General features: G+C 42.2%; 1 protein-coding gene across 2 annotated transcripts in view; it reads left to right on the top strand.

Annotated features, from left to right (window-relative positions):
- Window positions 1-25,075, top strand: part of LOC122671378 (chaperone protein DnaJ-like) — a 114,591-nt gene that overhangs the window by 79,165 nt on the left and 10,351 nt on the right. For both annotated transcript variants that reach the window (XM_043868552.1, XM_043868551.1), the window contains exons 6-7: window positions 796-971; window positions 15,702-15,831. In XM_043868552.1, the coding sequence (XP_043724487.1) occupies window positions 796-971; window positions 15,702-15,831 (306 nt within the window). The remainder of the gene's footprint in view (window positions 1-795; window positions 972-15,701; window positions 15,832-25,075) is intronic.

Below are 25,075 nucleotides of genomic sequence, written 5' to 3'. Positions count from 1 at the left end.
TATATTCATGGTTTCAGAAATTTGATTGGAATCAGCGGATTCAGCCGATTCAAATCAGAATCGGCTGACCCTGATTCCGATTATCCTTATTTTTTAAGTCCTCTTTTGAATCGGCCATGAATACACTAGATCTTCATTTTTGGCCATTTATTCCTTCGACAGTAAAGTAGCAGAAAATTATTGAAACCTAGCTCTTGTAGCAAGCTCTGTCTTTTGAATAAAAAACTCCAAAAAATACAGATCTGTGGAAATCTTTACTTCTTCTTCCCAATACATTTTCTGGGATTCCAGCCGATTCCGATCCAATTTGAGTTGGAATCAATCAAAGCCGATCTCATGTCCGATTCTGAATACTTTAACCTCAAGTATATTTTAAACCAAATGCCCCTTGATTTTCCTTTGACAGAAAAAATTAAAAAACATATTTATTTGTAAGGTACACAACTTAACCCAACTTATTCAACTTGGATTTTGGATTGAATTGAAGTTAGAAGATTCATTAAGTGGATTTTGAGATTCAATATCATGTCCATACATTATTTGAGAAGAAGGCTTAGTTGAGTTGAGATATTGTTTGAGAAAAGGCTTCAATTGTAAGATTCTGTTGAGATGTCTGAGATTCACAAGTTGAATTGCATCATATTGTAGAATTTGGACAGCATTACAACATCTGTGTTATTTCTATTTAGATGCCCTTTTCTTACAGATATTAGCACTACTCATGTTTTTCAGACAATCAAACCAGGGATCTTGTTCTAGTTATGTGATTAATGATGCTATGTTTTTAATATCTAGGTCTCTGTCTGTCCAAATTGTGGGGGGAATGGTGAAGTAGTTTCTGAATATTGTCGGCAATGTGCTGGTGAAGGACGTATTCGTATTAAGAAAGATATCAAACTTAAAGTCCCTCCTGGAGTCGGCAAAGGCAGCATCCTTCGAGTTTCTGGGGAAGGTGATGCAGGACCTAAAGGGTATGTGGATATATTTTTTTCCTTTATGTGCCATAAGGTTTCAGTTGGAGGTCCATTGCATCTCTCTTCAGGTTTTTTTTTTATTTTTAAAACCCGAATATTGCCTGGGACCCGGGCCAGCCCCTAGAATTTAATTAATTTCCAAAAAGAATGAAAGAGTACAAGGGGGGGACATACCACCTCACCCCTAACCCTAGAGACATGAAATAAACAAAAGAGTCAGGGAACTACATTCTGAGAACAGGCAAACCAGCCCTGTCTTCCTGAAGGATACGCTGAATCTCTCCCTGCGGCAGATTGTCTTACCTAAAAATGGTGGATGACCCCATGGTTCGAGAACTCGCGAGATCTCGAGTCGAGATGCCATACGCATTATAAAAATACACTTTCTTGGCAAGATCTCGGTATCGTCTCGACCCAGCCAAATGAGACCAATTTTGAAGTTTTTTTTCCTGATTTTTTACGTTATAAAAATGCAATTTCTCGCCAAGATCTCGATATCGGGTCTGGATATGGGTTTTGACCCATTTTTTCTACCCATGTCACCCATCTAACCCATTTTATAAACTAAGCTACATGGACAGAACTCGAAAATCTCACTTAGTTCTGTCCATAGCTCTAAAGAAAGGGAAAACAGCCCATTTTGCTCCATTTTCTTCCTCTTTCCTTCAAATCTTGGGTGGATTGCATGGTTTCAAGTGAGATTCAAGTGCTAAATTGAAGATTCAACTCCAACAGTCCAAGAATCATCACCTATTTCAAGAATGTTCAAAGGTATTTTCTAGTTTTCCCCAAATCTATTTTTTTCAACAAAATTTGTGTAATCCTTGATAGAGTAGGTTGTTTTAGTACGATTCATCGCCTACCAACCTATGGTCCAAAGTGAAACTCATATTTGGACTTGTTTTTTGGGAAATCTGGGCATGCCATTGTGTTTAAATGGCCTGAAATAGGCTGAATACCAAGTTTCAGACCTAAAATATGTGTAAAACCCACCGAGTTGGGGGTCCGAGTAAAAAAAAAAAAAATGCAGCAACTCACCGAGGACTCGTCTCGGTTTCTGGCTGGGCCGAGATGCCACCGAGACCCGAGTTTTAGAACCTTGGATGACCCTGCTTCACTGGCTCGATTAACCAACCAATCTGCAGCCTTGTTACTTTCCCTATACACAAAAGAAATACACGGTCTGACCAAACCAATCAGCTCCAAGATTTTCTGGAACTAGTACCATCCCCTCATAAGTTACATCTCTCTAGGCATACCATACTTACAGTCAAGGATTTAAGTATCGGTATCGGGTATCGTATCGGTTAGGTGATTTTAAGAGACGTATCGTATCGTATCGGAGATACGTATCGATCGGTGCAGAAACGCATGAAAATGATCAAAATACACATGAAAATACACTTTTGGACACAAAAAACAATATAAACAAGCAATTTGTGTCATATATCATGCATATATACTAAGAATTGTGAATAATCAATAACCAAACAAGTGCGGCACTTTGAAATTGTTATAAAAGATTAAAAGATGAAATTCCTTACATGTAGAGTCACTCTATTGCCATGAAGAATGTCGGGGTGGATCAAAGTCATGTCTGTAAGGGTCTTTAACAATAGGAGCGACTAGGATGATGTTGTGTACTGTCTGAACATAAGCACAATACTGAGCCCAGTCAAAATACTGATGGTAGTGACTCTCCCACTCATAGTAGAATCGTGTGTACTGCTCTGGAGTGGCTAATGTCACGACAGCACTAGGTTGTGCTTATGCTTGTGCTTGATTCTCTCCGTAGCCATAACTTCCATACCCTACAGAAGCCCCATATCCATAGCCTGAAGAAGAACCTGATGCATAATGCCCATGGCCTGATGAAGCACCAGCATAATCAGAACTAATGCTAAGTGACTCCATGCCACTCATAAGCACATCACTATCATATAGATTGTGGGAGCGCTTGGCAGACTTGCCCTTATGCGGCTTCCGCGAGTAAGTCTTATGGCCAGTAGGCTCAGGACCATGATCCATATCTTGGGTAGTATGTGTGTATCCTGCCTCACATGTGAACTGAACCTCAGCACGATGTTGTGAAGCCTCATGGCCACCACCACCACCACTACTACCATCATCATCATCATCATCATCATCATCATCATCATCAGCAGCAGCAGCAACAGAACCACCACCACCATCACCATCACCATCACCATTACCATCATCATCACCATCGTCGTCTTCATCCTCATCGTCAACATGTTGTTGAGTTCCTCCATACGGATGACCTGACCTCGTCCTCCTGACTAAACCTTCTTCAGAGCTACTTTCATTTTCTTCAACATTAGGACAAGGATCTTGTGATGGTGGCTGTGTTGCATCCTCATCCATCTGTTGAATGATGCTCTCTATCACTGGATCAGGTTTGGTTGTCTGGCGATCCTCACTTAATTGATCCATCACCAATACCTTATCGGTATCTTCTATCCATGCTCTAACTGGATCTTCATTGTCAAGTAGGTGGTTGATGTCGATTGGGTTGACATATACATCATCTCCTTCTCTTTCCAGCTCTAAATATTTAAGCTTCAGCTTCATGTTGTAATGGACATACACTAGCTTCTCCAACTTTGAATAATCGAGACGATTCCGGGGTTTGGTGTGTATCAACCCGAATGTACTCGATTACGTTGCGACCACTAGAGGATGCCGTCAGGGATAATACTCGAATTGCAATTCGGGTTAAGTGTGGAGCACTAGTACCCCCATAATTGAGCCACCAATCAGCTGCATAATAATAAATGAAATATTAAAAGACAAAACCTTAAAACAAATTTTAAATGATATAATAAATTAGGTAAACCTAACTTACCTGGGCGTTGTGTGCTCCTAGCATGGATGGCCATTCTATCAGCAAAACCACGAGTGGCCTCCCGAAAATACTTAGCCTAGAGAGGTATTAAAAAAATATATATATTAGTTCCACTTCCACCAATCACTCTATTCTTGGTTTCAATCATTTATACAACTAATTTAGTTCTAACCTCATCCATGGTAAGTGTGGCCTTCGCTACATCTGGTTCCATTCTGTTCACAACATTCCTTAGGGCACGCAATAGATCCGGTCTACACCCTATATCATTGGAGTATTGGATATCCGGATTCAAATAATATGCTGTACATGGTTTGTAATGGATGGTTAGAAACCTAGAAATTCTAATAATAAATAAATAAATAGTAACTTACTAACTACTAAGTGTTTAAAATGAAACCAAAGTCATATACTTAAAAGATTACCTGCCCAATGAACATCTTGAACCAACATATTTTCCCATCGATCGGATATAATCTTCAAATACTTCTTGTTTGATGTTGGGTTATTCTCATGTATTTTTCTCTTCACACATCCCATGGCCTCTACCATCTTACCCATGGTCTGCTCTTTATCCCCATCAACCTCTCGAAGCAGACAAAAGAGTGGCATCATAACATTATAAAGTCGGCCCATTGCAGCCCAAAACTTTGAGGAGGTGACAAGATCTTGAACAAATCTCCCAATTTCAGACCTTGCATAATTGCTAGTCAACCACTCAGTAGAGGTGAACATCTGTAGCAGCCCATGCTTTCAGGAAATGAGGCTATCAATTGCAATGTAATTTGTTGCAAATCTTGTTGTTGCAGGCCTTACTAAATCCCCTTGTGTATAACTCCTCATCAATGTCAAAACCCAACTATGGTTGTAAATAAAGTTGGTGATTTTCCTTGCATTATCAACCAACTTTTGGACCTTGGGCAATTCTCCTGTGTCCTTAAACATCAAATCTATGCAATGAGCTGCACATGGTGTCCAAAATAAATGTTGCCTCTTTAACATAAGCAACTGACCAGCTTTCTTGAAATTTGCTGCATTGTCAGTTACTACTTGGACAACATTTTCTTCTCCTATGTCCTCCACAACTTCATCCATTAACTTGTACAAGTAGTTGGCATCTTTGATTTCACTAGATGCATTGATCGACTTGTGGAAGATCGTCCTTCCATCACAGTAGATAAGAAAATTGATGATGGATAATCTTGTTGGTCCACTCCATCCATCACACATGATGGTCACTCCATATAGTGGCCACTTCTCCTTGAACCTCTCTACATACTCATGCACCTCTTGGACAATATCATCCAAGTAAGGCCCAGCAATCTCATAAGGTGTGGGTGGCTTAACATTTTTCCCACACCGCTGAATCTCCTTTACCATGGCCTTGAAGTGGGGATCTTTGGCCTTATGTGGTGGAATCATAGAACTGTGGAACCATCTGGAGATTGCTCTGCCTATCCTTTTACTAAGTGGTTTGGGTTGAAAGTTTTCTTCAATCCTCTATTGGCTAGCATCCCTTGCTCTATAGACATTAGGATCCATGTCTCTGATATCTGGGCTCTTCTTTCTCTTACCCTTACCACTCTTTGTAAACCGGTCAAACATCCCCTTCACACTGGTTGCTCTACTAAGGCCAACAGGCTGCTTACCCTTACTTAGAGATGGACGACAAGAGGAGCCAACACCAATATCTACAGGGCCCTGGCTAGGTCGAGCTGATTGACTTCTAATCAATTGCTCAGCTCTCCATTGTTGCTCTTTTGCTTCATGTCTTGATTGTTTCATCGCCAATGCCAACTCTGGGCCCTCCTCTGCTTCTATATCCGATCCTTCATAATCTTCAAAATCTTCCATCAAATTTTTCACCAATGCATCAACATCATCATGTGCTTGCTTGGATTTTTTTTTGGAATCTCTAAGGTGTTTTTGCATTGCCCTGCTTAACTCTACAGGGCACTGTGTACACTTGGAAACATTTCCATATCCTCCTGCCATGTTCTCTTTTTGCCGAGTTACCCCACCTCCAAGATGTTGGGTGTCACAGAAGTTGCACTGTGTGTGCAATCTATTATTGTTTATTTTGGTACAATAAGACCACCCAATGTCTTGTTGTCGCGGCATCGTCCTAAATACCAAACAAAAGTAGATAATTATATAAGATATATATTAAACAATATTCAAATCCACACATCAATAATTTATTATTTATACAAGTATAGACAGACATTATGATGCATGTCATGCATTGCATCGCCTTCTTTTATTTACTACCTAGCAAAGTTGCCCTAAACAATATTTAAACATTTTTATATTTTCTACAACTAGTTACACATTATTTAATTTTTTAAATAATGAAAAAAAATGACATAATGTACTACATATATGAATCTAAGTCTTTGATTCTATTTCAGCCAATTATATATTTTATCAAACTATAATGAAAGAGTATAGATGGAAAAATCAGATTTTTTACATTTTTGTAAGTATTTTATAAATTCAGAAAATACCCCCCAAAAAAAAAAAAAAAACAAATTTTAGGGTAAATGTATAATCTTCTTGGGATGTCATACATCTATACATAATGTACTCCATATCTTATAAACATTACCATTTGTTTTAAAGTTAAGAAGAAAAAAAAATAAAATTTCATTTTATAGAAGGAATTTTCGGTTTTGGGTAAAAATGGTCAAAGAAACATGGATTTGAAACCAAATCTTTGTAAATGCATACAAAGAACGCAATTTCTATGTTTGTTTAACATATTCTCTTTGATTCATACCAAAGAACATACCAATAATCAAAGATTAAAGCAAAAGATTTAAGTTTTTTTCAAAAAACTTACCTAACCCTTCAAGAACAGCTTTTGAATTTGAATGTGGGCTGTTAGATCTACCAAATGATGTGATTTCAGCTCCTCTAAGTTCGTTTTTGGCAAAGAATTGAAAGCCCTCAAGAAATCTTACCCAAAAAGCAAGTTTAAATGTGTTTTTGGAAGGGTTTCTTAAAGCTGGGAAGAGCTTTTTTCCGCCAGGACTGCTAGAAATCGAGTTTTAGGTGAAAAGAATGAAATGGCCATGTGTTTTTTAAGTTAACGATACGTATCGAGTCGTCTCGATATGTATCGGTATGTATCGGTCGATACATATCGATACATATCGAGACGACTCGATACGTCTCGATACATATCGTTTTTTAAATATAATAAAATAAATTTTTTTTTAAAACTCTCCCCTGTATCGATACGTATCGATCCTATCGTATCGTATCGGTACGTTTCGGTCGATCCTTCTCGATACAGTCGAGACATTTGCATTTTTTTTTAAAAAAGATACGTCTCGGCCTGTATCGTATCGACCACGACCGATACCGAGACATATCGGCCGAGACGATACGATACGGACCGAGACTTAAATCCTTGCTTACAGTGGAAAAAGAATCAGAGTTAACCACAACATCAGAGAGGCCTAAATCACAACACAGCCTCAAACCATCTCTCAAAGCTCGAAGCTCAGCAATTGAGTTTGTGCAGGCACCAAAGAAGCTAAAGAAGGCCGCCAAAACAAACCCTTTTGTATCCCTTATGATTCCCTTTCCCCCCCCCCCCCCAAACCTACACCCGGGTTCCCTCTACACGCACCATCCACATTCAATATTACCGACACAAAAGGTGGGCACTAATAAACAGGAAGAGGGCGTTTAGGCCTAGAAGGGGGAGCCGAGACCCCAAGAGCAAGTAGAATTTTCCCACCCGTAACCGAGGAATCTCTGCCAAGCTTGGTTGGCAAAGGGAGGCGATTCACCCAAACCTTGATGCTCTCAACAATAGTCACTGCCGATCTCATCCTTTCCCCATGCCTTCTGTTGTTCCTCTCCTTCCAAAGCTCCCAAACAATCAAAGACGGCAAGAGCCCTGTAATGTAAGCACTGAGACTCCTGCAGCTAGCCGATTCGTGCCAAAGCAAAATACAGCTCGACATCCTAAGCATGGACAATCGCTATATCAAAAATCCCCGAACAAAACCTGCAAACCTTGGAAGCCGTTCCACCAGACACAAGACAATGGTCTATTGACTCTCTCCTTGGATTTCCACAACAAAAGCATTTCGACGCCAGGGGAATACCAACAGCCATCAAGGACCCATCCATGGGAATCATCCCATTAAAGAGCTGCCAAGTGAAAAAAGCAATCGGTGTCGGCAAAGACTGATTCCAAATCCATCTGGAATAGGAAACTCCAAGCGAGCTACATCTCACCTCATTCCAGACTGATTTCGTTGAGAAGCGACCATCACTAGAGGGGATCCAAACCAGCTTGTCCTCATTATCTGAAAAAGTAAAGTTACCATCAAGAATGCTCTGTCTCACCACATCAGAGTCAATTTGGAGCAAAATATTCTGGTTCCAAGCGCCATCCATTCCCAACACATCCTTTACACGTAGAGCTGTATCAGCCTGCAGGGCATTGTCCACATAGTCAATCAAAAGCCCCATCCCTGACCAGTCATCCAGCCAGAAGAGAATATCGCCTGTGCCAACAAGCCACCTAGACTTGGCCAGCAGAATATCCTTACCATAGTTGTCACGGCGTCACGGCAATCTAAGTTTGTGGAGGGGTTTCTGATCGATATATCGACACGTCGCCCGCCATGGCGTTGCCACGATCATGTCGACCATGTTTTATTTTTTATTTTCTCTATTTTTAATGTCATGTAGTATGCTATAATATATACCCTATAACATAAAAAATCAACAGGAAAGTGTACTACTAATCTACTATGGTTTTTGCTTGGATCATATGCCTGAGTAGCTCCAATACTTGCAATATTTTCGCCCCTACTACTAATTGGTGTAGAACTAGCCATTAGTTGAGTGAAAGTGACGACAAAAGTAACAAAACAAAAAAAAAAAAAAAATTTAAAAGAAAACAATTTATATGGAGTGAAATCAGTGAATAAACCTAATAAACAGCCCATATAAACGAAAAAAAAATTTGCTGATGTGAATATGTGCTTGCTGTTGATGTGTGTGTGTGTGTGTGAGTGATGGACTACTGGCTGTAATAAATCCCTCCCCCCCCCCCCTGTCTCTTGACTCTCTCACTGTCTCTGTGTGTGTGTGTGTGTGGCTGTGTGCAAGGCAAGAAGAAGAAAAAAATAAAAAAACCCTTCTCTGTGACTGTGCAAGCCTGCAATTGCAAGCCAAGAAGGAAAAAAAAAAACCCGAGAGGTCTGTGACTGTGTGCAAGCCTGCAACAGTGCAACTGCAAGGCAGGAAGAAGAAAAAAGAAAAATAAACCCCTCTCTGCGACTGTGCAAGCCTGCAACTGCAAGGCAAGAAGAAGGAAAAAAAAACCGAGAGGTCTGTGACTGTGTGTAAGCCTGCAACTGCAAGACAAGAAGAAGAAAAAAGAAAAAAAAAACAACCGAGAGGTCTGTGACTGTGTGCAAGCCTTCAACTGCAAGGCAAGAAGAAGAAAAAAAAAAAAAAAAAAACAACCGAGAGGTCTGACTGTGTGCAAGCCTGCGACTGCAAGGCAAGAAGAAGAAGTTAAGAAGACGAAGAAGTGAGAAGAAGAAGAAGAACTGAAGGAGAGAGTTGCCAGAAGTGAAGAAGACGAAGAAGTGAGAAGAAAAACTGCAGAAGAAGAATAAGAACTGAACTGAAGGAGAGAGTTGCCAGAGGACTGGGAGGAGAAGACGAAGAACCAAATAACAAAAAATAAAAAATTACCTACCTGCTTGAAGAGGTTGCCGGAGGGGTTCGAAGAAGTGAAGAACTGTTGCAGGAACTGAAGCCGAGAGTTGTCGGAACTGCGTCTCTGTGTCTCTGTCTCGAACTCTCTCTTTGCGATTTCTATTTCTCCCAAATTCCAATTAGTGACTTAGTGTTTCAAAATTAGGGTATATATTGTTTAATGTTTTTTATTTTTTTATGTTAATGTGTATTGGAAAAGTTACACCTCCAATACACATTAAGGAAAAAGCACTAAAGCTCTTAAATGGTTTAAAAAAAAAAATTTTAAAACCTATGTTTTATACACTCAAACACAAATATCGACCGATATGGCCTGGCGACACCATGGAGGCCACATCAGAGGTCAATATGCAATCTTCTCCAGCGGCAGGACGCCATGGCGGCGCCATGGCGACGCCATGACAACTATGATCCTTACATGCCAAAGCATTTCTCCAAGATTTAGAGCCCACACCATTCGGCAATGCCAAGGCAAGATGGCAGTTTCTCAACAACTTCGCCTTGAAAAAGTCACTCCATAGCGAGTAGTCTGACATGACTCTCCATAGGCCTTTAAGCCTTAGAGAGAGGCCAACCTCCTCCAATTGTCTGACCCCCAACCCTCCTTCCTCAAGAGGCTTGAAAACCTTATGCCAACTCACCCAGTGCCTGCGCTTTCCCCACTCCGACTTGCCCCAGAGGAAATCAGCCAAGATTCCATAGATCTGACGAATGACAGCCTTAGGAGGCTCCAAAGTAGCAAGCACATGGATGGAGATAGAAGACAGAACATGTCTTAAGAGGGTAACGCGTCCCCTAGCTGACAGCAGTTGACCCTTCCACCCCGCCACCCTGCTTCTTATTTTCCAACCAAGTCATCAAAGAAGCAAATTTTTAGCCACCCCGTATGGAGAGGAGCCCTGAGATAGGTAAGCGGAAGAGACCGTCTCATGAACCCTGTGAGCGCTCCCACCATACGAGCTCTAGCCCTCGAGACCTTGTCACCCAAAACAAAACAACTTTTCTGCTTATTGACCAGCTGCCCCGAGAAACCTTCATAACTGCTAATAAAACCAAGGATTTGTTTCAAAGAACTTTTTAAACCCCTGGTAAAAATGATGGTGTCATCTGCAAATAAACAATGAGAGATGCCAGGGCACCCCCGCGGGAGTCCAAAGTAAGCTGCACGCCCTTCGACAAACAGATTCGTGATGCCCCTGTTGAGAACTTCTTCTGCCAATATAAAGAGAGCAGGAGATAAGGGATCTCCTTGGCGCACACCCCTTGTAGATTTGAAAAAACCGGACGTCATACCCCCCATCATGATAGAGAACCAACAATTCTCCACAGTCTTCCTGATTAAGCTTATCCATGCCTCGGCAAAACCAAACTTAGAGAGCACCAAAACGAGGAATTTCCACTCCAGACGGTCATAAGCCTTAGCCATATCCAGCTTAAGGATAACATTACAACCCCGAGTCTTTCTATTTAAGTCATGTGTGACCTCTTGAACAATGGAAATGTTGTCATGAATGCATCTCCCCTGCACAAAAGCACCCTGTTCTTCCGCTACCAAGGAGGGAAGCAAACCAGCCAGCCTGGACACAATAATCTTGGCAATAATCTTATAGGAAAAATTGCAGAGCCTAATGGGGCGGAGATTAGACATTACCTCAGGGCAGTCCTTCTTAGGAATGAGCACGAGATTAACAGAGGTATAGCTTCTCGGGAGTGCCCCTCCTTTAAAAAAATCTCTAACTGCTGCCCAAACATCATTACAAATCACATCCTAACAGGCCGTGAAAAAATAACCAGAGAACCCATCCGGGCCTGAGGCACTGTCGCAAGACAACGAAAAAACTGCCATTTTCACCTCCTCCAAAGAAGGCGAAACCAGCAAAGAGACATTATCCTCCTCCGTCACAACCTGGGGGATAATAGAAACAGTCCCTCATCCACAACACAGCCCTGAGAAGCATAGTACTAAAACTCGCGAAATTTCGGTCGAGATATCGAATATTTCGAGTATCTCGACCTATCCAAAACGAAATGCAAGTCCGAAATGAAAAAATGCAATATTTCGAATATTTCGGAAATTTCGACCAAATTTCGACCAAATTTCGGAAATTTCGGTCATCTCGTTTCGGAAATTTCGAAAATCTCGGTAATTTCGGTCATCTCGTTTCGAAAATTTTGGAAATCTCGGACATTTTTGGCATTTTACACCCATAGAAAAATACCATATTTCGACCGAGATTTCGACGAAATTTCGGTATCTCGGAAATTTCGGTCAGACCAAAACACCGAAACAAAACGAGATTTAGTACCATGCTGAGAAGTAAAGATTTCCGTAAAATGACTCTCCGCCACTGCTGGCACCCCTTCGTGATCTAGGATCCAGGAGCCATCACTAGATCTTATTTTGTGGATCTCCCCTTGCCTTCTACAGACATTGACCATGGAGTGGAAAAACTTGGTGTTTCTATCCCCTTCCTTTAACCAAGAAATTTTGGAATTTTGCTTGCAGAAAATCTCCTCCTGCAGCAACACCCCCGCCAAGACTTTCCTAGCCTCCACTAGGGCCTCAACAGACTGAGAGTCAGCAATCTGGTCAGAAGCCACTTCCGCCCAGCTAACCGCATCCTCCGCGTCCCTGATCTTTTGGTGGACATTGCCAAACACCTCCCTGTTCCAAGTACGAAGGGAACACCGAAGACGTTTAAGCTTCAAAAAAAGCACCACGAGAGAAGAGCCGAAGGCAGGAACCTCCATTGACTCTTCACAAACTCCTGAAAACTCGGATGAAGCAACCACATTTGCTGAAATTTAAAACCAAGACAGGTCGGCTTCGAGAAGTAGAGAAGGAAAGCCATAATGGTGCATGATCTGAGCAAGCTCTATTCAAATGGGACACCTCGTACTTGGGAAACGTTGCCAACCATGTCGAATTAACCAGGAAACGATCCAGTCTGGCCAGTACCTTCCCTATACCACTTTGATTATTAGACTATGTGAACATATTACCCACGTATCCCACATCAATGAGATCTGCATTACTAACAAAGTCTCCAAACTCATCCATAGACATCGAGCAAGCAGGTCTCCCACCTATCTTATCCTGAGGCAACAGAATTGCATTAAAATCACCACCAACTGCCCAGGGAAGTCCTGAAGTAAAGGAAAACTGATACAGAGCCTCCCACATATGCCTCCTTTCCACCACCGAGCACAAACCATGTACAAAAGTGATATGGCATCGAATCAAATTGACCGCCAGACAATCCACAGCAATAAACTGGTGGTTCTCCACCATAACATTCACCTGAGTCATAGCCCTCCAAAAAATCCAGATTCTCTCCGTTAGAAGCATCGAATACAAGCCAATCCTTCTCATAATCATGCACGCCTTGGAAGGCTGCGCCTTAGCCTCAGCAATAGCAACAATGTCTGCATTATGCAAATTAATTAAAGTTTTCAGGCACCTATAAGTAGGCTTATTCCCAACACCTCTTGCATTACAAAATAAACAATTCATGTGGAAGCTGTTACACGGGAATCCACCGGTCCCATTGACCTAGTAATGTGCTGCTGGTTTCCACCCTGAGACGGCCGAGAACCTTTTTTCTTTTTAATTTTCTTCTTACCCAAGAAGTCCTACCGAGCACTCTTTGGCATTTTCCTTTTATAGACTTTGGCAGCACTGACAGCAACAGGTTGGGACCCACCCTCCACCATGGGGAGGTCCAACGGGGCTAAAGAGGACCCCTCACCCAACCTCTCAAGAGTTCTACGAATTCTTCCTCCAAGAGAAGCCTGAAAGGCTTTAAAGCTCTCAAGTAAGGCAACACGCAACACGATCCACATGGGCTGGCTGAACGCTGTCCACCTGCAAATCATCCCTACTGCCGAGTCTTCTAGACCTTCCCTCAAAGAAAGGCAAGGAGCAACCATCCACACACCGAGAACCATCTGCCACACGGCCACCAGTGCAGCCTTCCTCACTGTCTTCCTCACAAATAGTTTACAGTCCCACCTGCGAAGGCACAGCACTCGCCTTGACCCCCAAACCATCAACCGCAGCATCCTCGACATCACTAACGACCTGCGCCGGGGCACCCCTAACGTCAACCGCAAGCACTTCACCCTCCTCCACATCAGAACCCTGTCCACGAATGCCTTCAGCCCCATCATCAGGGACAGACACACCTGGCCTAACAACACCTGTCCCCTTGCTTCGAGCACCGTCAACCCCTAGGGCTGCCGGCCTCCAACGCCCACCCCTTCCATTGGAAACACGGCCAGCCGTGAAGCCCCTACAATGCAGATCACCCCCCCTGAGGTGCAGCAGCAGACCACGAAGAACCCTCTCCCGCAGGGATAAAAACACCTAACAAATTACGATCTGCCGCCTTCTCAACGGCAGCAACACCCTCGCCTTGATCAGAGCCCTAAACCGCCTCATTGGCACCCTGCTGTTGAGGACCAGAGTGCTTTGAAGCTAACTTCAACGCTTTCCTGCACTCATCCTTTGAATGGCCAATCTTCGAGCAGAATTCGCAGTAAGACGGAAGTCTCTCATAAACAACCTTTTGACGGAAACCTTCAGGACCGCAACCAATCCGGACTTGCAAGGGGACAGAAGCCCGCAAGTCCACCTCAATGCAAACGTGAGCCGCCACGGTGTGAGTGCAATGTGCCGTCGCACTATCCACTTTCAACACCTTACCAATAGAACCAGCGATAGAAACCAGAAAATTGCCCTGGTAGAAATTGACTGGCAACTCTGGCAAAGAAAACCAAATCGGTGCACAAGGAGATTCCAACCCGGAACATAGTCCGATGTCCACTTCATGAAACGCAGCAGATAGCCCTGGACATGGACCTGCTCCTTCATCCAAATCTTTACGAAATCAGCCTGGACCGAAAACCTCAAAAGCACATGCCTCGGGTCCAACAACGACACCACAACTTCTCCTTGAAGGAAAAGCATCTTCTGCAGAAACTCCTTGATCGAGAACAAAGCTGGCCTTCCATAGCTACACTTAGCAATCAAAGAAGAGGAGAAAGCACGCTCAGACAAAACCACTTCGTCTTTGGAGAAAAACACAGCCAGAACCCCAAAGAAAGTCAAGGGTTTCTTAACCTCCACCTGAACCGGCGATGGAGCCAACGACCGAGAAACCACAGCGGCAAAAGAGGCTGGCTGCGACACAGCAGGAACCCCCCCAAGGCCAGGATCCGGGGGGCGATCCTCCTGAGAAGGAGTCGCCATACCTAGGGCCTACAAAACAAAGAACTTACTAACCTGCGCCTCCAGAGCACGACAGAGCTAACGTGCGCCTCGATCCCCCCCCCCCCCCAGATGTCCAAGGAGCATCTCTCTTCAGGTATAATTCTTAAGTTGTAAGTTGTACCCAAGTTATTGTTCCACTAGCATATTTATCAACACCAAACAAAAGTAAATTTATTTGAGGCAAACAGGCTGTTTATAATGCATTTACATATGACCAAAAGCAGCAGAAGAAACAGTACGACAATCCATATGCATCTCATTTGGGACAAAAAAAAATGCAAGAGGCAAGCTCATTGGGTTGACCTAGTGACCTCCAACCACTGCCAAATGTCTCATCTATCTGTGTCATCAAATTTACTGGAACTAGAATGCTTAAGACAAGCAAATTCACCACAAGAATCTTGGTAGTCTTAAATATTCTAATTCTAACAACCTTATTTTTGTTATCACCTTTGTGTAATGGTGCCCTGGGCAATCCAGGGGTGCCAATTAGTCTAAGCTCAATAGCTTGTTCAGTGTTCTTAAACAGTCCTGGGTCTGAAACGTTATGAGCTAGTTTTTCTTTAAAAAGAATGTCTCCTTAGTGGCACTGTTACCTATAATATAAAATCAAGTTTTTTCTCTCCTCAAAATTCTTTTGAATATTTCTTTTGTTTAGTTATTTCATTATAAATGCATTATATCTGTCAATGTTAAAGATGTTCTTTTGAGAGCCATTCATTGACCTCTTCCTTTGAGGCCTTGTAAAACATAGTGAGCCTTTAATTAAATTTTCCTTGACTCGTCAAAATAAAATAAAAAAGAATCATTATCAGTCCCTTTTTTCATTGGGCAGGGGGCCACCAGGAGATCTTTATGTATACCTGGAGGTTGCGGAGATCCTGGAGATCCAAAGAGATGGCATAAACCTATATTCAACAATTTCTATTAGCTATATAGATGCCATCTTGGGAACTGTTGTTAAGGTGAAACAATTATTTAATAGTTATTGTTGTGGTTGACCATAATTGCATTTTTTCTTTCCCTTTTTGATGAATTAAAAAATTTGTTTTTGATACTGCATTGATGGCTTCATATCTGTTGGTTCTTTTTTTTCATCTAAATGCTTATATGACAGTGAAACTAGTGCAACACTTTTATGCTGTTCTTTAATGAGCAACAAGTCAACAAGAAAAGAAGAATTAACTTGCAATTTATAAGAAGGATATACTATTTAAGTGGAGAACAGAGCGCCAATTAAAAGAAAAGCAACATAAACAATAAAAATAACAGAGAAAGAACAATCACTCGACGTATCTGCCACCCTCCACATCTGTACTTTCTCACTGTCCTCAATGCAGCACCGGTTACTTCCCCAACAGCAAGTACCTCCAGTGTCCTCCAAAGTAAGACAACGGCCACTTGATAAACAGGTTTGCGTCACCTTCAGTAGTTAACTCAGGTCAGCTCTGAGAAGAGTGAATCTCGACTCCTGTTATAATTGCCTTCAGCTCAATAGAATAAGAAAAAACTAATTGGACTGAATAAACCAAAATGATGTTGCCTTGATGATCTCTAAAAGTTCCTCCAATACCCACTGGGCTTGGGCTCCCCATAGAGCTAGTGAGCTACCATCAAAATTTAGTTTGGCAACATGCAAGTGAGAGGGGGATGTACTTGAGGATCATGCCTTTGAGGAAAAGCCACCTTCTCCCAAGTCTAGTGTGCAGTCAATCCCTTTGAAGTCCTCCAACATCATGGCCCACCCAGCAGTTCTCAGTTCTATGATCTCAATGATCTCATGAAGAGATGGTATCAATTCTCTAAACATTCTATTATTCCCTTGCTCCCAAATGTTTCAAATCCTCGTCAAGCAAATGAATTGCCACGTGATCTCCTCCTCTTACCAGGCAAGATTTATTCCCAAAAATCCAACAATTCATGGATTTCCTTTGGGGATATCCAATCCTTTTGCCCCCTTCCTTGCCGCCAATGTGACCTTTCTACATTCTAAACTTGCCCTAAATCTCACAGATTACATCAGAACTGACCTATAGAATTAGAGAGGGATGGAAAAGGTATCTGGTACATTATTTGAGGAAAAAAAATTGAAATTCCATCTTTAATGAGAAAATAATTATTTAATTTGCATGTCATGATAACCATTTAGCAGCTATGTATGCCACGATAGCCATTTAGCAGATATGTTCGCATTTAATGGGCTTGCCTACACTCGATGACAATCTGTTCCTAAAAAGATCATGGTACACTGAGTCACTGACAACTAGCTATCTATGAGCAAGGGCGAGCCTCAACAAATACTCTTAAGTCTTAACATTTCCTTCTTAATTGAAAGAAAGTCTTGACTTACATAACAAATAGAAGGGGCGGAAATTGACTACGATGTATCAAACTTCCAATTAGAAGAAAGCAGAAATTCTAATAATACTAGAATCACCACATGTCATTGATACAGCTAATATCCATTATGATGCTTGAACGGATTAAAAGTAATGGAGTTTCAAACGTAGACACAACACGCCAGGGTGATGCAGAGCTGAAGCACCGCATCCGCAAGAAGAAGAGGAACATGAAGCTGCTACCCAAGTAGAAGTAGTAGTACTAGTTCTATACTTGTTTTTTTTTTTTAAAGAGTTTTTATGTTTTTAAATTGAACTGGCCCAACTTGGTTGAACCAGTGGTTCAATTAAAGTGACTTAATTCACCCCTTTTAATTTATGTAATTTTTCTGTTTTTTTTTTGGGTCCACTCCACACCCACGATTTAGAGTAAAATGACCCGAAATCCTAGGAGCTGATCCAAAATCACCTACTCGATTGACAGGCATAGCTTTTGTAGCTGCTTCATCTGCGTGAAGTCGTGTAAACCAGAAATGAATTAACAAAAGCCAGTCTGGCGACTTCCACCGTACCACCGTTCATTGGGTGGATCAAACCATCCGTTCCTGGATCGCCATACTCAGGTAACCGGTCTCTGTTCCAAGTACATCAACACACCATATCTACTTAGGGCCGCACCCTCATGGGTCCAGATCCACGAATCCCTAGTATCGATAGTTGCCTAAAGCAATTAATGGCGCAATCAAAAAAGGCTCAGTGCGAGAGGGTCGAAGGTCCCACCACACGAATTGATCCGTGTATTGGTGCTCTCTATCCTTGTCCTTTGTTTGGGGATTCTTTTGCTTGAGGCAGTCGACGAACGCCTATCTCAGGTGAAGTATGCATCAGATCTCATTTCTCGGGCTGGTTGGAAGGACAACAAAACAGTGGCTTTTGCTGTCATAGTAGGGGTCATCGCTCAACGTATCGCCTCGGGAGAGTTGGGGATGGAACTGCCGATCCTGGAAATGACAAGGGCTTGGGGAGAGATGCTATGCTTGAGTAACCGGAAATCGCTGCTGCCCAAGTAGAAGTAGTAGTAGTAGTATACTAGTTCTATATTTGTTTTTTTTTCAAGAGTTTTTATGTTTTTAAATTGAACCGGCCCAACTTAGTTGAACCAGTGGTTCAATTTAAGTGACTTAATTCACCCCTTTTAATTTATGTAATTTTTCTGTTTTTTTTTGGGTCCACTCCACACCCACGATTTAGAGAAGGATGTGGACTAGTTGAGTCGGCTCGGAGTATTCACACTCCTAGGCTGAATAGGTGTAAGGCCCTTAGGCCACTACTTAAGAAATAGAATTCGTTGAGCTCTTCACTCTCCACTTTTGAAATTAAAATTGCTCTTGCAAGCTGCTGCTGCTTCTCTTCCACTGTGAAGGTTTGCTATGGGTTTGATCAAAGCTGACCAGTCCAATCAACACCTTGCAGTGTGAAGCCCAAGTGATTCGTTGAAGTTCTCCTTCGAGTTTTCTGTCCAAGTTTCAATTTTTATTCAAGCTACTGCCATTAAAAGCCGCTGCCGATTATTCTCTGCTACTGCAAGTAAGTGTGACAGCATCCCCCATCCCCATACTTCTCATCCTCTACATCCCAACCCTAAGCTTCCCCTTTCTGTTTTTCAATTTCCCGTAACCCTAAACCACCCACAGACCTAACCACCCAACCATTCTGCCCATAACTTGATCGAGTACTCCCCTGCCCTATAGGAGCACTCGATCCTCTTTGCAGCCCCAACCCACCATCCTAACCCTAGATTCCATCTCTCCACTCAAAACCCCAAAACCCTAGTTTTCTGTCCAGCTTGTTCCAACCATCAAAAACCCATCAAACCTTGGCCGAGTGTTCCTCTCCACACTTGGAAAACTCGATCCAAAGCCCTCTCCCAAATTTCCCCATTAAACCCTAGAATCCCTCACTTTACACTTTTTAAAAACCCGAAACTCTAAACCCTAACCTGCTGCTATTATAGTTGTTAGCAGAATAGATTTAAGACTGTAATGCTTGAGTGATCAATGTGACCAGCCCAAGTTCTTTATTTATAATAAGATCTGCAGAGGAAAAATTACGTATTTGCCCCCTCACTAACTGACTCTACTAGTTAAAGTCGGCGGAGGGGGGAGGGAAATACAAATATGCCCCCCATGACATATTCTTACAAGTTAACACTCCCCCTCAAGTTGGAGCTTAGGTATCAGACATACCCAACTTGAACAAAACAGGATGAAAAACTTTTCCTTCCAACCCCTTCGTGAAAACATCAGCCAGTTGATCACCAGACTTCACAAAAGGTACACAAACCTATCCACTTTCAAGCTTCTCCTTGATGAAGTGTCGGTCAATCTCCATGTGCTTGGTGCGGTCATGCTGCACTAGGTTATGGGCAATGCTGATCGCAACTTTATTATCACAGTATAACATCATCGGAAGAGTAGGTACACCAAGGTCCTGGAGTAAAATTCGAAGCCATAACAGCTCGCAAATTCCTTGGGCCATTGCACGGAATTCTGCCTCAACACTTGATCTAGCCACAGCATTTTGCTTCTTGCTGTGCCATGTGACTAGATTGCCACCAACAAAGGTGCAATACCCTATAATAGACTTTCGGTCTGGAGAACCAGCCCAATCAGCATCGGTGAAGGCTTCAACCCGAAAGTTATCATGATGAGATAAAAGCAAGGTACTAAAACTCGGAACTCGACCCCAACTCAACCTTGGGAAAAACCAAGATCTCGGTCGAGTTGGTGCATTTTTTTTTCCAACTCGAAACCTTAACTCGGTGGGTTTTAGACCTAGTTTGGGTCTAAACTTGGTACTCAGCCTATTTTAGGCCATTTAAACACAATTACATTATCAGATTTTGCAAAAACAAAGTCCAGATAGGAGTTTAACTTCGGACCCTAAGTTGGTAGGCCACGACGTACTAAAATGCCCTACTCTACACATAATTTAGTAATAAAAAGCATCAAGTAAACAAAAGATTCAATTAATAGCTAAACAACTTAAATAAGCATTAGAAATTTTAAAGTGTACAATACATCAATCTGTTTAACAATGTTACATTACATAAAATGTGATCGACTAATGAATTCAGTCCCAAAACTATCCACATAGAATTCCCATGTTATAGTGTTGCTATAGTGTTACACATAGTTTGCCACAGCATTCATATAAGTGTTGTCATCAACATATGCCAAATCCCCTATCCTAGGGTACATGGGAGGCGGTTGCCATGAGGCGTGAGATTCACTACTACTGTCATACTGAGCATGTATAGGTGTGGCTAGTTTGGGCCCAAAACCTGACCCAGTGCTTTGATTGTCGAACTCAAGTACTAGCTGCCCAAATTGACCATAGCCACTATATTTGGAACCGGTGCTCTCCTGGGCATAATCATAGTCATGATGAAGGTGAGATGAATGCCACGACTAATACTCACTAGTAGTATCTATACTCATGCTTCCGAAACTTGTAAGTATGGTGGTCATACTAATGTCATCATCTTGAGCCTGTGATTGTTTGCGACCCTTCTTTCTCTTGTATGTAGTGGGGGCACCATGGTCTTGATCCTGTGGCATGCGTAAATTGAGACTCACCTGTGTAACGCACAGGGTCCACCTGCTTCCCCACCTCATACTGGTATTGATCCTGTGGCATGCCACCACCGCCACCAGCATGGTCACCACCATCACCATCATCATCATCATCATCATCAACACTTCCTGTTGCAGACTCAAAAGGTCTTGGTGACTCTGAATGCATACGCCCCTCGACATTTAGTCCTCAACATTTGTACCTGTTAACAAAACAGAAAATTGGGAGAATGTTTGAATGATCGAATTGACCAAGCAATCCTTATATTAATAGTACTAAGAATTACATCCTAATGACCAAAACACCCCTAGCTTAGCCGACTTAGCTAGGCTATCCATAAAACACATAATAAAATCACAAAAAGACCAGAATACCCCCACAGTATTCTGGTTTACATTATTCAACACTCCCCCTCAAGTTGGAGCAAAAATATCAAACATGCCCAACTTGACTAAGTTAGGATGAAACATCTTTCCAGGCAGTCCCTTGGTGAATTTATCAGCAAGCTAATCAGTAGACTTCACAAAAGGAACACAAATCAGCCCTTCTTCTAATTTTTCCTTGATGAAATGCCTGTCTACTTCAACATGTTTGGTACGATCATGCTGTACCAGATTATGTGCAATGTTGATTGCAGCCTTGTTGTCACAGTACAATATCATAGGAAGACGAATAGGAACACTAGGTCTTGTAGCAAACCCATCAACCAGAGCAACTCACAAATGCCTTGTGCCATAGCACGAAATTTTGCTTCAGCACTAGAACGAGCCACCACATTCTGCTTCTTGCGACGCCAAGTGACAAGATTGCCACCTACAAAAGAACAATACCCAGAAATAGATTTGCGACCAGGAGAGCCAGCCCAATCCACATTAGTGTATGCTTCTATCCATAGGTGATCATGAGGAGACAGGAGAATGCCTTTCCCTGGAGATGACTTCGAGTAGTAAAGAATACGAAGAACCGCCTCCATATGGGAAGAGTAAGGGTCATGCATAAACTGACTCACAGTACTCACAGCAACAACAATGTCTGGACGTGTGTATGAGAGATAAATCAACTTCCCCACTAATCTTTGGTACCGGCCTTTATCAACAGGCTTACCCTCCTTTTCCTTGAGATAAACAATAGCATCCATAGGAGTATCTACAGGGTGACACCCTAACAAACCAGTTTCACCCAACAAATCTAGGACATACTTCCTTTGGGAGAGAAAAATGCCTTTAGAAGATCTGGCAACTTCAATCCCAAGAAAGTACCTTAGCTGTCCTAGATCCTTAATCTCAAACTCCTGCCAAGAAAAGTCTTCAAACGGCTAATCTCATCACCATCATTGCCTGTGACAACAATATCATCAACATAGACTATAAGAACAGTAAGTTTTCTACCAACCTTCTTTATAAAAAGAGTGTGATCAGCATTACTCTGTTTATAACCCACAGAAAGCATGGCCTTATGAAACCGGCCAAACCATGCTCTAGGTGACTGCTTCAGCCCATAAAGTGTACGCTTCAATTCACACACTTTGCCTTGGTTTTTGTCACAATAGAACCCTGGTGGAATGTCCATGTATACCTCCTCATCAAGTTCTCCATTGAGAAAAGCATTCTTCACATCCAGCTATTGTAAATCCCATTCAAGATTGACTGCACAAGATAGCAAAACTCGAACAGTATTCAGCTTTGCAACAGGGGCAAAGGTCTCCTGGTAATCAATCCTGTACGTCTGCATAAACCCTTTTACCACGAGTCGTGCCTTATATCTATCCACAGTGCTATCCACCTTCTGTTTCACCATAAACACCAACTTGCATCCGACAGTCCTTTCCCCTGGTGGAAGAACCACAAGATCCCAAGTGTCATTTTTTTTTTCAGGGCTTCCATTTCTTCCATCATTGCTGCATACGAACAGAAGAAAGGGAAGAATCAAAAGCACGAAAAGATGGAGAAAAGGAGTGATAGGAAACAACATGGGATATAGGGTACTTAGTGCAAGCCCTGATACCTTTGCGAACAACAATAGGTAGATCAAGAGAAGAAGTATTACCAAGTGGAGAAGCAGGTTCTGGATCCAGGTTTGGCAACTGGATGGGTACTGGTACTGTAGTGGATTGATACTGCTTATGTTTTCTTTTATAAGTCTGCACATTAGAATCATTAATCCTCCTCTGAAATTCACTAATGGTTTTCTGGACTAGAGTTACCTCCCCTTGAATAGGAATGTCAACATTATTTGTAATGGGCTCCCCCTATATAGGAACCTCTCCCCCTGAGGCAGAGGGAGGACTAGGAGTAGGAAGAACAGGAACAGACTCATTGTGAACATACGGAAGGGGAGGTTCTACAGTCAGCACATCTTCACTAACACTCTCCCCCTGAAGAGGGTGGGACGAATAATATGAGAGATTCTCATGAGAGACAACATCCATATTATAGTACGACGTGCAGGAGGATAATAGCACTTGTACCCCTTTTGGGTGGCAGAGTATCCCAAAAAAATGCAGCGTAGGCCACGGGGCTCAAGTTTACTAGGGGATCTAGTATCCTTAGCATAACAAACACAGCCAAAAACCCTAAGAGAAACAATGAAAGTAGTAGAGCCGTGTAAGAGCTCAATAGGGAACTTGGAGTCAAGAACCCAAGAAGGCAGCCTATTAATTAAATACGCTGCAATAAGGACAGCATCACTCCAATAAAAAGAAGGAACATTTTGAGCAAACATAAGTGCTCTAACCACCTCCAAGTGATGGCGATTTTTTCTCTCAGCCACACCATTTTGGGCTGGAGTATCAACACAGCTGGTCTGATGTAAAATCCCATGGGCAGTAAGGTATTTTTGGAATTGACCTTCCATATGCTCCGTCTCATTGTCACTTCTCAAGATTTTGAGAGTGGCATTAAATTGAGTCTGAATCATTTTGTGAAAATGCTGAAAACAGGAAAAAACTTCATTCTTTGTGTGCATCAGGTAGACCCAAGTGGATTCAAGAAAATAACAATCAATGAATGTAACAAACCACCGATGACCAGAAAGAGATACTTTACGACTAGGACCCCACACATCAAAATGAACCAATTGAAATAGGGAAGAACATCTTTTATTAGAAATAGGATAGTTTGATCGTGTCTGTTTGGCCAAGACACAATCCTCACAAAAAAATTCTTCCTTATTACAACTGTGAACCAAAGCTAGAAATAAATGGGATAAAGTTCCTAAAGGGGGGTGTCCTAATCTAGAATGCCAGGTGTAGTTCAGAGGAGAAAGATGAAGGCTGACATAACTTGGAAGGCAATGCCCGTGGAGGAAGGTGGCCATCTTCAAGCAGGTACAATCCACCATGTAATTTACCCGATCCAATCGTTTTCCCTGAGTCCAGTTCCTGAAAAACACAATGAGTTGGAAAAAAAGTCACTTTGCAATTCAAATCTTTTGTAAGACTACTAATAGTGAGAAGATTAGTAGTGAAATTTGGGATATGCAAAATAGAAGACAAGGTAAGAGAAGGGGAGCAACTAATGGATCCTTTCCCAGAAACAGATGAGAGGGAGCCATCAGCCACCTTATCCTTGCCAGAAGTAGGGGAAATAAGTATGGAAAAGGATAGAGGAACCTGGCATGTGGTCAGTGGCACCAGAGTCTATGATCCATGGAGCAGAGACAGCCGATGCACAATGACCAACAAAGAAAATACCTGAACGGGCAAAGTAGGAACCTGATGGAGAAGAGTAACTGGCAGGAAGATATGTAGTAGAGGCAGCGGAAGCCTGTAATTCTTCCTGGGAGAGATCATTTTCAGCAGTGGGGCCTGGAGCTACACTCTCCGTGTGATTAGCTTTGTTTTTAGTTTTAGCACGACCACGTTTGGCTTCAAAATCAGCAGGCTTCCCATATAATTTCCAGCAAGTAGCCTTAATGTGATAAGGTTTATTGTAGTGCTCACACTTAACAGGTTCCTTGGTGGAAGTAGTAGTAGTGGGAGGAGCATCAGTAGGAGTAGCAGGTCCGGAACCAGCCTATATGGTAGACCTATCAACAGGAGACTGATGAAGCATGGCAGCTCTACGAGATTCTTCAGTATGAACCAAGGCAAAAGATTGCTCCAGGATAGGGAAGGGAACCCTACTAAGAACTTGCTGATGAATAGGATCAAACTCAATGTTCAGACCTGCCAGAAAGTCTTAGGCCCGAATTTTGTCCACATGTTTCTTATAGGCTGCAATATCCGTAGGAGTGG

Source organism: Telopea speciosissima, chromosome 8, assembly GCF_018873765.1.
Source record: "Telopea speciosissima isolate NSW1024214 ecotype Mountain lineage chromosome 8, Tspe_v1, whole genome shotgun sequence".
Taxonomy (NCBI): Eukaryota; Viridiplantae; Streptophyta; class Magnoliopsida; order Proteales; family Proteaceae; genus Telopea; species Telopea speciosissima.
This window is presented reverse-complemented; position numbering and strand designations above follow the sequence as displayed.